At 39.9% G+C, this 13,741-nt stretch overlaps 1 protein-coding gene and 1 pseudogene across 1 annotated transcript; both read left to right on the plus strand.

The window, feature by feature from the left end:
* On the plus strand, window positions 1–666 carry LOC121104991 (annotated as a pseudogene).
* Window positions 667–8,404: 7,738 nt separating this feature from the next.
* Window positions 8,405–9,323, plus strand: LOC103662097 (keratin-associated protein 4-8-like). Its single transcript, XM_008689754.2, has one exon. The coding sequence runs from the start codon at window positions 8,450–8,452 to the stop codon at window positions 8,900–8,902; it is 453 nt and encodes a 150-aa protein (XP_008687976.2). The 5' UTR covers window positions 8,405–8,449; the 3' UTR covers window positions 8,903–9,323.
* Window positions 9,324–13,741: the final 4,418 nt, after the last annotated feature.

Genomic DNA, 13,741 nt, shown 5'->3' on the forward strand with positions numbered 1-13,741 from the left:
ATGGTCAACTCCTGTTGTGGCTCTGTCTGCTCTGACCAGGGCTGTGGCTAGAACCTGTGCCGCCCACCTGCTGCAGACCACCTGCTGCCGCCTCCACAGCTGCTGTGTGTCCAGCTGCTGCCGCCTCCTGCAGTGGCTCCAGCTGCTGCGGTTCTCGCTGCTGCAGGCCCAGCTGCTCGCATTCTAGCTATGCTGCCGCCCCACCTGTTGCTTGGTGAGGTCCACCTCCGCACGCCTCCCAGCTGCTGTGTGTCCAGCCTGTTGCCCTCCTCCTGCGGTGGCTCCAGCTGCTGGTTCCAGCTGCTAGGCACCCAGCTGCTGCATCTCTAGCTGCTGCCGCCCTACCTGCTGCCAGACCACCTGCTGCAGGACCACCTGCTGCCGCCCCAGCTGCTGTGTGTCCAGCTGCTGCCACCTCCGCGGTGTGGCTCCAGCTGCTGTGGCTCCAGCTGGTGCAGGCCCAGCTGCTGCATTCTCTAGCTGCTGCCGCCCCTCCTGGCTGTGGTTCCAGTGGCTGGCTCCAGCTGCTGCCAGCCCTCTGCTGCTGCCCTCCTGTGCCTGCGCTAGTCTGTGGCCGGGTCTCCTGCCACACCACTTGCTATCGTCCCACCTGTGTCATCTCCACCTGCCCCCGCTCCCATGTGCTGTGCATCCTCTTGCTGTTGAGTCTGTGTATAATCTTGTGATATATGGATGTCTCACAAGCCACATAAAATATATTAGAGCCACCCAGTGACTGGCGGTTTAAATGGACTCTTAGCTGCTAACTTCTTCATCTTCTGATTGAACATTCAGAGGTGGCACTCAGTTCTAGGAAATGACAGATAAAAACATCTGTCAAATGTTCTTTTTCAACATTTATTTATTTGACAGAGAAAGAGCGAGAGCCAGCGAGAGAGGGGACATGAGCAGGGGGAGTGGGAGAGGAAGAAGCAGGCTCCCTGCGGAGGAGCCTGATACGGGGTCGATCCCAGAACGCCAGGATCACACCCTGAGCTGAAGGCAGAGGCTTAACGACTGAGCCACCTAGGCGCCCCCGTCAAATGATTTTTAACCCAGGTCCAAGTGCATTTATTTTTAGGCCAGCAATATCTTCATCCCTTGTATACACTGACTATGACGATCTTAGAGGACACTGTTTTCTTATGTTCTTAATAAACAGTCATTTCCTCTGATATTAAAATCTCCCAATTTATTAATGATTTCACATGTGCATGTGTGTGTGCATGTGTGTATGTGTGTGTGCCTTCACCTATCACCTCACACCAAAGGCCAGCTTTCTTCAAATGCAGGAGAACATGTTCAAGAGCAGTTACTTACAGTGGAATCAAGACTCCGCTAGGCATTCATTCTATGACATGGACAAAAACTGCTTAACCTCTCCAAGGCTCACTTTGCTTTCTCTGAGAAATGGGGACAACACACTATGTTCCTCAAAGGTTCAAAGACATAATCCATGTAATACAGTTAGCACAGGGTGGGGCACGTAATGTACGCTCTCAATAAATATCTTTTTTTGGGTATTTGTCTTGAAACACTACCTTGGACTAGATTACTATCTTAGCATAGTATTGTCTTTGGTAAACAGCAGAGGAAGTTTTCATAATTGTTTCACTGTCCTCTATAACTCAAAATTAAGTTTTAGTATATGTCTCAAATGTCCTTTTAACAACACTAGTGAGATGAACATCATAAAGTCATCTAAATTTCACTTAACTATATTCCTACTTCCAGTATGTTCCATTATTGGTTGTGCAAATATCGGGTGTTCTACCTAGCTCAAGTATTTTCTCCTCCCTCCTTCCCTCCTCTTCTTTCCTTCCTCCTTTCCTCTCTAAGCACAAAAACTCTCTTTTAGAATACTAAGTATACCTTCTAAATCCAGATTTCTGGAAATCTATGAAGTCCATGGCAACTTTTCCATAAAAATTTTAAAACTTTTCACTAATAGATGCTCAAAATTTTAGTATTTCTAGACCAAAACTATATTATTTTTTCAGTCTCATGAAAATTCTCATGTTACTGAAGTTTCTCATCTTGTTGATGATTTTTTTTCACTTTGGGCTTTTATCAACTTGCCTGGTTTTACTTAAGAGATATTCATATGATATTTCTGTGAGACTCAGTTTTCTCAGCATCCAGACTCAGGGAAGAATAATCTTCCTTAGCTGAGAATATGTCACAATATATATAATAATATCATGTTTATACAAATATAAGGGTCTATACATTTTGGTTCATAATCTGAAGTACAGTAAAAACATCTTCAATTCAAATTGTGCATACATCAGTTTTATCTATTAGCTGTGTTATATTTCCCCAAAATTTAACAAGTGTAATTAGGAGTTATTATTTCTAAAATTAAAAAAAAATTTATAAGGTATAAGAGACAAACCAGATAGGAGTTGATATAAAATGGGGTTCACCCCAACACAGGCTGGATACCATATTCTTAGCATATCACAGAAATGTCTGGTAGACATTTTCAGCTTGACCTTTTCAACTTACTCTGAAATGTTCTATAGAATACAGCCCTGTCTATTCACACTAGAATTAATCATTCATCCTCCCATATGTCCCTCTTTGGTAAGTACTAATTATAGGATGCAGGCTCTCATTTTAATGTTATGCTTTATTAGCTAGAGCTGAATCAAAGAATGTAGGTTTTATACTGCTTTTTTCAGTATTGAAGTATATGAGGCTTATAATTTCCTGTTTTTATAACAAGAACTGGGTCACAGCAGGAACAAGATCGCACTCTTAATCTGTGTAATAAAAGGACTGTTTACGAAAGTGTGGACAGAGCTTAGGGAAAGCAACAAGGAATAACTCAATAGCAGGGCTTGTAATAGCAAGGAGCAGTTACCCTATGCCTGAAGACCTATGCAAGGATTCAGGTAAAGTCGTCAAAGGGCAGCATGCCAAACTTCTCAGGATTACTATATACAGGCACTCAATGTACAGTAATTTCCATCAGAGAGAGTTACTGTGCTCTGAAAGATCCAAAAGTGATACCAGAGATACTGTGGCAGAGAAAACCAAGGTAGAAACAGTTATGAACGGGAAAGTGGGGCTGTGGTCCCATTGACTTTACCCAAACACACATTTTAAGTGAACAGAGCATGGAGTAAGTCTGCCCTTCATCCAGTTTTATTTGGCCGTGTTAAATATGCACCACTGAATTGTTCGAGCCCTCCTCAGTAGTAAACTCTAAGCAATATTGAATTACAGAAGAGCGACAAGAAATGACTGTTCTGATGAAGGAGATAGCTGAAGGGAGCCTTATAATCCCCACAAACCCTTTTAATAGTCCTGTCTGGCCAGTGTAAGGGAAGACAGTTCTTGGAGGTTAACAGCAGACTCCTGGTGATTAAACAGCTCTTTCCTCTGGTTGCTTCAGTTGTAACTAATATATCAGAACTTTATAGGAGGCACAACAAGCCTAGCCAGACTGGTACGCCATCCCAGACTTGCCTGCTGCATTCTCTTCCATGCCAGCTTCAGGTTCTGCCAGGTGCAATTTACATCCTCATGGCAGGTAACCAAGTATAGATTTATATGTTTGGCTACATGGATGTTTGAGTTCACTAGCATACTGCCATAATCTAGTGAGGCTGGCTTGGACCTGATAACCATTAAGAGCAAGTTAATACTATACATTGATAATTGTGGAATTCATGAGTGAAAAATCATCAATGAATTTGAAAAAGCAAGTCCAGAAATAGACTCAAATACATAAAGAAATGAAAAGGTGGCATCTTAAATCAGTAGGGGGAAAAATACTTTTTAGTAAGTGGTGTTAGGTTATGATTCATATCAGATTTAAAAACATTTAAACCTCACATCTTGTAATCCTCACGGATTAAATATTTGAAAACATAAAACATGAAACTTTGAACAGAAGAAATTATGAAACAGTGTTTATGCAAAACCACAACTGGAAAGGTCTTTCAAAGTATGACACCAACCCATAAGTCATAAAAGAAAAAGAACTAATAAATCTGACCATATCAAAAGTAAACATCTGCATGGCAAAAACCACATAAGCAATGTCAAAGAAGAAAGACAAACTAGGAAAAATATTTGAAATTCATATTACATAAAAAGGCTAATTTTTAGCCTTTTATGCTTTATATAAAGAGCTCCTACAAAAATCAATGTATAAAGGTTAAACATAGTAGAAAAACATAAAAACAAATTATAGACAATATAGAAAATTTTCTATAATTTTTCTATAAATTTCTATAATTTTTCTTATAGAAAAGGAAATACTAATAGCCTTAAACATCTGAATAGCTGCTCAATCTCACTTACAATAAGGGAAATGCAAATTAAAATCACATAGAGAGAGGAGGTGATGGGGGATGGGCTAAATAGGTGATGGGTATTTAGGAGGGCACTTGTGATGAGCACTGGGTGTTATATTAAGTGATGAATCACTAAATTCTACTCTTGAAACCAATATTACACTATATATTAATTAACTAGAATTTAAATAAAAATTTGAAAAAGAAAAAGAATCACCTAGAGAAACTTTTTCACCCACCTATCATATTGACCAAGATTAATGATAAACAGGTGTTTACATACATAAATACATATCTCTATATATGTATCTATGTATTTGTGTATCCTGTGTACCATTGCATCAATAAAAATGGGGAAAAACAAAATATTCACACATTGCTGGTAGATGTGTAAATGGGTACAACCTCTGTGGAAGGTGGAGTTGGCATTACCTAACAAATATTATAAACAAATGTATACTCCTTGATCCAGCTATTCTACTTCCGTAGGAATTTATTCTACAGAAAACACTCACACATGTGAAATTATGTATGAACAGGCTTATTCATTGCAGCATTGTATGTAATCTCAAAAGACTAAAAGCAAACTAAATATCCAACACCGGAAGACTGGTCCAATAAATTATAATACCGTCACAAATCGAATACGATGCTACGGTAAAAGAAAGAGAATGGCAAGGTGGTATATGCACTCTCTGAATGCTTCAGGTGAAAAAGCAAAGCAAGAGGACCATGACTGATGTACTACCATTTGTATAAAGGAAAGAAATGAATAAACATTCTTATTTGTTTCTTAGGTATTAAATATCTTCAGAATGAGCAACAAAAACCTGGAAGCTCTGGCTGCCTTCATGGAGGGAATTTAGGTGACTGTGGGAAGGTGGGAGGAATACATGTGAAAAAATGATATTCAAAATGTTCAAATTAAATTTTAAAGTATAAAAGATGGAAAATATAAAAACATTTCATCAGAGACTCGTTTTTGTTTTGTTTTTACCTCCACTTCTTCCCTACCCAAGACAATGCTAAGCAACATTTAAACTATCCCTACACTCCTTCTAAAGAAGGAGATTGTTTTCTTTTCATGTCTTAGCAATGCTGGTCTTGCCAAAGCTCACAGGGATGGAGGGGTGGACGCAGAGCTGCAACCCACAGCCCAGCTCAGTGGTTATGACCAGAGGACTGATTCAGACAAAGGGAAGGGGGTGGGGAAAAGTTTTCCAGCCCCGTGTGGAAAATGACAAGCACCATAGTGGTATCACATCATAATTCAGTTACCTCACTTGAGGCAGCTTTACTGGGTATGCACTTCCCTACTGTCTAAGGGAAGAATCACATAATAAGCAAGCATGTTTGGGGTATAGAGGTAAATTCCAAGGGAACTGTTAAAGTATTACATGTTCTCCTTTATTACAAAATAAATCACATCATCTGGAAGGGATACAGATTTTAGTTCTAATTATTTAAGAAAAATATACAATGGTCACAGCTAATTCCAAAAAGAAATAGAAAAATACTAAATGAATAGTGACCAACAGGGGGCTCTTAGGCCCATGATAAGGAATTTGAAAAACGCAGAATACATGTCCATAGATATGTGCTGACAGTGGGGTTTCAAATGACTCTATGGAAGTTGCACGCTTATTTTATATGTTAATAATGCAGAGTGCGTTATTAACCTAGAGCAGCGTGCGGGTAACGACAATGTCTTTCCCATCTAACTTTTCAGACAGGCAGTGTGTATAGTGCTTAAAAATGTGGACTCCAGTGCTGGGTTGGCTGGAAACAAATCACTGCTTCCTATTTATTGGTTTTAATTCTCCCTGTGCCTCAGTTTCCTCATCTGTAAAGGGGAGATTATAGTGAAACTTACTGCACTGGGTTGTTGGGACTGGCAAATGTGCTAACTGTGGAAAGCACCGGAACAACTGCCTAAGGTGCTGGTGGTTGTGTTAGTGCAGCGTCCAGCAAAGTGCTCAGCGGGCAGCACTCAGAGGCTGGAGGAGGAAGGAAAGAAGGACAGGAATTCCACAATCCATCGTGTTTTCATTTTGTGTAGGCTCCTAAAAAGGGCAGGTATACTCAGTGTGTAATTATGCCAAATATCTCTTCCTTATCTCTAAATGGTTTCAGTTCTTTTTTTAGCACATAAATACTTTCTAATTTATTTTCCCTTAAAACTTTAAATTATTGGCTTTTAGGAGGAAAGGGCATACATTATATACATGGATATAGTTATAAAATACATAAAAATGGATGGAGTATGTTTTGTAAGTTTTATGAAAAACCTTCCTCATACCTCTATGTTCAATTTGGTTCAAGCCTTTGCTGATTCTTTCTTTGAAGTAACACTGTTATGCTCATTACCATCACCTGAGGCTGAGAGCGCACCTCTCACCTTGCTCCACTTCAACCTTTAAACAGCGTCTCTCCCCAGAAAGCCAAGTGTATTTTGGCATTTCTAAAGGCAAATAAAAAATAAAAGTAAATTATATATGGCATATATCTATTGCATTCCTGCCTAATGGCTCTTAATAAATCCCACCATTTCTCCTGAAATTTAAGGCTACACACAATCTCTCCCTCATTCTAGCAATCTCAATTTATCTCTCACTACTTCTTAAAGTAAACCTTCCAGACATTTCCCTTTCATCATCACAGGCCAGAGTTATGCCCAATCTCAAATCTTGTCCTTTCTCTTGAACAACAAAAGGGCAATGTGTCTTCTTTGATGACTGAGACATCTACACTCATTAAATAGAAATCTCCTTTATCTTGGAAACCGGGGATGTACTGTATGGTGACTAACATAATATAATAAAAAATCATTAATAAAAAAAAAAAAGAAAGAAATCTCCTTTATCAAAAACCATTCTATTTCAGGCCCTGGGGAATACAAAGATGAGTAAAGCACAGTCCTTGCCCTTATCAAGTTTATATCCTAGAGGGAGTCAGATACATAAATGCATTTTTGGTAGAAAATGACATGATGGAACCCATGCATGTACAAAGCACAATGGAAGTGCAATGGAGAAAGGACTTGACTTTGTGTCATGCCAAGGAAGGTACAGGAGGAAGGTGGCATTTTAACTCAATGGGAAAAGATAACTAGGAGAACACTGAGCTCATGAGAGACTTCGCACGAAGAGGGACTATTATGAATGTAACTTGCTCTTTCCTTGAATATTTTTTTCCCTGAATACCTACGGCACTTAAGAATCCCTCTTACTTAGGAGCATAACTAGATGTGGCCTTGATTACAAAACTCTTTATGGATGCAATTACTATGTAAGTTACATGAAAGATCATAAATATCATTTATATTCCTCTTAATGCTTCCAAGAAAATCTTAAACATAAATGATACCACAAAAACTGACAGACATTTTCAGTTAGAATATTTGAAAAAAATTTTAATAAAAATGGCCATAAAGTATAACCATGGCATATTCTGACATTTCAAAAGACAGGTCAAAAACTATCAGCCCAATTACTCTAGCCCAGTCCAGAAGACACTTCTGAAGATCAATACTGATCAATCCCAGATGACTCTTTGCTATTTAAAAACCCTGAGTTGCTGCTGTTTCAAAGTACATCAGAATGATGAGAAATAACACAGCTTGGAATGCTGTAGAAATTTCATTAACACAAAGACCACCACAATATACACAGTGAATCATAAGTCTCCTCACTTCTTATGCTCAAAAAGAAGAAGCTTACTTTCCTTTTTCCTACCAGCATTCCATCTATTGAAATATGAATTTTCCACTAGAGATCTTTCTCCATCATGTTAAGGTGAGAAACATAGAAGAGACAGGGACCCAACTGTGTCACATGATACCCAGAGATTAAAGTCTTGTGACACTGCGAACAAAGGAAGAAATAGGAAGTGATTCACATGAGAACCCTGGGGAACTTGAGAAAAGGGAAATAACTATTTTCTATGCATTAAGAGTTTTTACTAGAAAAACATAATAATCTAATTTACTAATTGTATTTGTAGTCATATAAACAAAAAAGAAGGAAATAGTCTTTTCATAATCATAGAAGTCCCTCAGCAGGGTATAAAAGGGGCCATGTGGCAAGGACAGTTCCAAACTCACTCTTTTGGAAACACACCCACAATTTCCACTCTCTGACACCATGGTTAATTCCTCTTGTGGTTCTGTCTGCTCTGACCAGGGCTGCAGCCACGGCCTCTGCCAGGAGACCTGCTGCTGCCCCTCCAGCTGTGGTTCCAGCTGCTGCAGGCCCAGCTGCTGCATCTCTAGCTGCTGCCGCCCCACCTGCTGCCAGACCACCTGCTGCAGGACCACCTGCTGCCGCCCCAGCTGCTGTGTGTCCAGCTGCTGCCGCCCTTCCTGCGGTGGCTCCAGCTGCTGCAGGCCCAGCTGCTGCAGCTCTAGCTGCTGCCGCCCCTCCTGCAGTGGTTCCAGCTGCTGTGGCTCCAGCTGCTGCCAGCCCTCCTGCTGCTGTCCCTCCTGCTGCCTGCGCCCAGTCTGTGGCCGGGTCTCCTGCCACACCACTTGCTACCGCCCCACCTGTGTCATCTCCACCTGCCCCCGCCCCATGTGCTGTGCCTCCTCTTGCTGCTGAGACCCTTCCCTGAACCCACCCTCTTCCCTTCATTGGGTTCATCACAGCAGCAGACTCTATACACCATATGGATGCCTTAGGGGTGGCCATTCCCAACAACTGTGTGTCCACATCCCAGCCTCAGGCCAAACTCTCACCTTTGTTGACTTTTCCCCCAAGTGGACACAGAGTATGGAATTAGGTAGTATTCATAGCAAGAAATGACTAGAATTGCCCAAATTCTACATGTGACCTTTTGATTTCTGGGTGCCAAGTCACCCTGTTCCAAACACAGAAATTCCTGCAGGGTCCTCAGGGGCACTGCTGTCACAGCATCAGATCCAAAAGTCTGTATTTCCTTTTACAGGAAGATTTCTGTATCTTGTTGCTGCTTCTGAATAAAGTTCCACCTTCCTGGCCTAAAAATACAATGTTCTTGTGTCTATTGCTTTGCAGTGATTGTCCTCATTTGCTGGGAAATTAAACCCAACATGCCACTGAATCAGGCTTCCTAGTCCCTGTTCTTACCTTCAGGAAAATCCCAACATGGAGTGTGACATTAAAAACCAACCAACCGACTCAGAAATAACAATATACAGAATGTCCAAAAGCACTGAAGAATCAAAGATTTTTATGCAAAAAATTTAGGGGCATAGAGGAAAAGGGTTATATGCCACAGCAAGCCTTTCTTCAATATTTCTGGGAGCCTACTTTGCCCTACACTCCTCGTAGATCTCTCATCCCTCTGTTCCTTTCCTCTTTCTTTCTCCCTTCCTTTCCCCACCTCCATTATTCTTCCCTTGTCTGGTTTTCTTAGAAAACCAGGGGGTCTTCCTTACAGTCCATCCATCTCCTGCGTAATCCAATTTATTACCCTCTCAGCTTCTCTAACTTCATCTCCAACCATTAACAACAAAAAAATGATCTTTTAGGAAAATCAATCTCCCTGAGTAGTTGGGGGATAGCAGAAAAGGGAAAGTACTTGAATTTTAATATTTCCTTATCTTAACAACCTTTCTGGGATGTGTACTTATAGACATGTTTAGGGGCACTTTGTCAACAAATTTTATGAGGAGTGTGGGACTGACAAGAAACCAATCAATGCACTAGTTTGGTTCTTAGTAAGCCCAGAATACTCCCAAATCCCTATGGACTCCATCCAGTAAAAAAAAAAAAAAAAAAAGGTACAAATAAATTTCTGATGAATTCATGCTAGTGAAAGGAGAAACATTTAGCAAACTTTGTACTAAATGCATATTCTGAGAGTTGCAGAGCTAATAAGTAATACAGTGGGACTGACTCATGATTGTGCTTAACTCCATAAATTAACTTGCCTAGGGACATTATTTCTCAACCCCACTGAAGGCACAGAACTCCTAATAGATCTGAGATGGCAGATGAGAATTAGTTGCACCTTCAGTTGGCTTGAGCGTAAAAACTTTTTGTTTTTGAGGGGGAGGGGCTCTATCAGTACTTTTTCCTTCACAATAAAGAAAAATTTTAAGAAAAAGAATATAATTGGAAGAATTGGAAAGAAAACAATAACAACAACAAAAACACCCTGTAATTATTTGCAGATAATATGATTGTCTTCATGAAAAATTCAGGAGAATTTCACACATACGGAATTGGTATGCATATCACTTATCTACACTTGTGTAACAAGTTATCCCAAAGTCTGACAGCTTATAACAACAAACATTTATTATCTCCCATACTTTCTGAGGGTTAGCAATCCAAAAGTGGCAAGTCAGGCTCTCTCCTGAGATTGCCTGCAAGTCTGTTGACCAGGGCTGCATTCGCATGAGGGCAGAAAAATCCACTTCCAAGCTCACTCACATGGCTGCTGGCAGGAGTTTTCAGTTCCTCACCATGTGCGCTGTTCAAGCAACATGCCATCTGGCTCCCCCCAGAGCAAGTAATCTAAGAAGGTGAGAAAAGTAGCAAGAAAACCCGAGATGGAAAGCTTATAATAACCTAATCTTGAGAGGGACATATTCTCGGTACTGCTGTATTCCATTATTTTCCAAATGAATCACCATGTCTAGCTCACACTTGAGGGGAGGGGATCACACAAGGACAGGAGTACCAGGCGGCAGGGATCACCAGCAGTCATCTTAGAGGCTACCAACTACAGTATGTAAGAGAGGTGCTTACAAATCTAAAACGAGTATTTTTTTTTTTAAAGATTTTATTTATTTATTTGACAGAGATAGAGACAGCCAGCGAGAGAGGGAACACAAGCAGGGAGAGTGGGAGAGGAAGAAGCAGGCTCATAACGGAGGAGCCTGACGTGGGGCTCGATCCCGTAACGCCGGGATCACGCCCTGAGCCGGAGGCAGACGCTGAACCGCTGTGCCACCCAGGCGCCCCTCTAAAATGAGTTTTAATGCTGCGGGCCTGAAGGTGGTTTCCTGGGCCGTAGGAAGTATCTACAGAGCAGACATCTCTGACCTGAGCTATAGGAAAGCTGAAGGAAGAGCAAGGACAGGCACTAGAAAGGAACAGTCAGAGGAAAGACGAGTAATAGAGCAGAGCGTCCAAAAGAGAGTGGCGCAACAATCAAAGGACCGAACTCCACATCCAGCTATGATGAAGCAGCTGGTGCCGGACCAGACTCCCCAATGAGGATGACTGTAAGAACTGGATAAAATGAAGAGAACAATTGATTTTAAGCACTGGGAATTGATCAATGCAGGCAGGATTGAGGGTCCCAGAGTCTAAGAAGAAAATTAAATCCTTCAAGGTGGAAGATAAAATCACCTCAAGCCTCTCTAGTTTTTCATATATAACGTCTGGTATTCAATTAAAAATAGATATGCCAGAAGAAAAAAAGGACCAAATTACTAAAACCAAGAAAAAGACAGTAGAAACAGATTCAAAGATGATCCACATAAACTATTAAAACTAACTTTAAAATAACTATGATTAATATATTTAAAGTAATAGATGAAAAATGGCCAATTTCATCAGAGAACCAGAATATGTAAAGACAAAAATGAGAACAAAAGTCTAGTGAAAATCCTAGAACTGCAAAACTCAAAATCTGAAATTCAGAACTCAATAAAGGGGCTTAGCAGACCGGACAGAAGAGAGAGCACATTGGAAGTAGAAAATACCCACACTAAAATACAAAGAGGAAAAAGGTTAAAAAAAAAAATACAGACAAGAGCATGACATACACACGGAACAAAGTGAAAGAAGATCAAATGGGCACACAAACTTGAGTCCCCGGAGAAGAGAACAGGGAAGAAGCTACACACAAAGATGCCTGATGGGCAATTTAACAAAAGTGACAGAAACATCAAGCCACAGATTGAAGGGCCCCTTTGAACTCCAGTTTATTTATACTCTTCAGAATCTTCAATTATATCTCAATTCTTGAGGTTATATTTTCTTTTCTTCTATCTACTATGCCCCTCATGGTGGATTATTCTCTTGCGTATTTTATAACATTTTCCCCTGTGGAAATCCCATCCAGCCTATGTGTGGTTTCTTTTCCTAGTGCTTTTTTATTTTGAATTTTTCCTTTATAGCAGTTATTTCTGTGTGCTATGATTTTTGCTTTTGTTTCTGATGATTCCAAGGATGTTCACTATTTTGTAACACTTTGCCCCTTGAGATCCCTTCAGTATGCATATAGCATAAATTAGAAAGCCTGTTAGTGTAACTGTGGCTTAGATGTTCCCAGGAGCCTTGATTACCATGTAAAATCCCTTGTGGGTAGATAAGGTTTTCTTGTCCCCATCCTAAAAGGTGCCACTTTAGACGTGCAAACTCTATAGAGTTCTCCCTTCTTGGATCCTGCCTTGTGATGGTTTCAGGTCCCATTTCCTACACCTGCCTGGGTATTAACTACCAGCCTCCAATTCCGAGAGCTTATAACTAGAGACCAACAAATTCCATAGGCCCTAGGACATCAGCTACTGTTTACAGTTTGAGTTCTCTTTTCATTTCTGGAAAATGAGAATTTTTCTTTTCTTTTTTCAAGTTCAGCCATGTAATTAAAATATTTTTCAAGCATTTCTATCTGCCTGTACAACTCAATCAGCAATGTTGCCAAAAGTCCTATATTTTCAAGTCCCCAAGAAAATGAAAGATTTACTACACTAGTTAGAAATATAAAAAGGGTTATTATAGAAGATCCTATAAAGTAAAATTTGTTTTATACTTTAGTATTTCCCCCCAAAGACAGAAATTACTCCCTCTTAATATATTAACACTGCAGCAAAAGATTCTTTCAATCCTAATCTTTTCTAATATTTTTTAACTTTTTACTTTTGAAAAAAATGTCAAACTTACAGAATGGTAATATGAAGACCTCCTTTATACCATATAGCTTCATCTAGATTCAACATTTTGCCACATTTGTTTCTCTCCAATCGACAGACATAGGGAGGTAGGTAGATATGATACAGACACAAAGATTTAAATATAGATATATAAACTTAGATTCTAAGACTATGGACATTCTCCTGCATAATCAGAGAACACATATCAATTAAATGCTGATGTGTTACTATCCTTTAATATACATTTAATATCAGCATGTTGCCAGTTGTACCAAGAATATCCTATAGAGAAATTTTTATCCATACTCATGAATTGCATTTAGATATTGTGTCTCTTTAGTCTCCTTAAATCTGAAACAATTCCTTGGTTTGTCATTATATTTGTTGACTCTGACATTTTTAAAGGGAAGGCATTATGTGGAATATTCCTTAGTATGTATTTGTCTGAATCCCTCATAATTTGATTTGGGTGATGCATTTTGACAGAAATACTACATAAGTGATGTGTCCTTTCAGTGTGTGACCTAGGGAGACACATGTCCATTGGTCCTATTATTAACGATGCTAA

The sequence above is a fragment of the Ursus maritimus genome, unplaced genomic scaffold (genome assembly GCF_017311325.1).
Source record: "Ursus maritimus isolate PB19 unplaced genomic scaffold, ASM1731132v1 scaffold_24, whole genome shotgun sequence".
In the NCBI taxonomy this organism is placed as follows: domain Eukaryota; kingdom Metazoa; phylum Chordata; class Mammalia; order Carnivora; family Ursidae; genus Ursus; species Ursus maritimus.

Bases quoted from the DNA above. Each gene is read 5' to 3' on its own strand.
- LOC103662097 (XM_008689754.2), top strand. From the start codon at position 8,450: ATGGTTAATTCCTCTTGTGGTTCTGTCTGCTCTGACCAGGGCTGCAGC.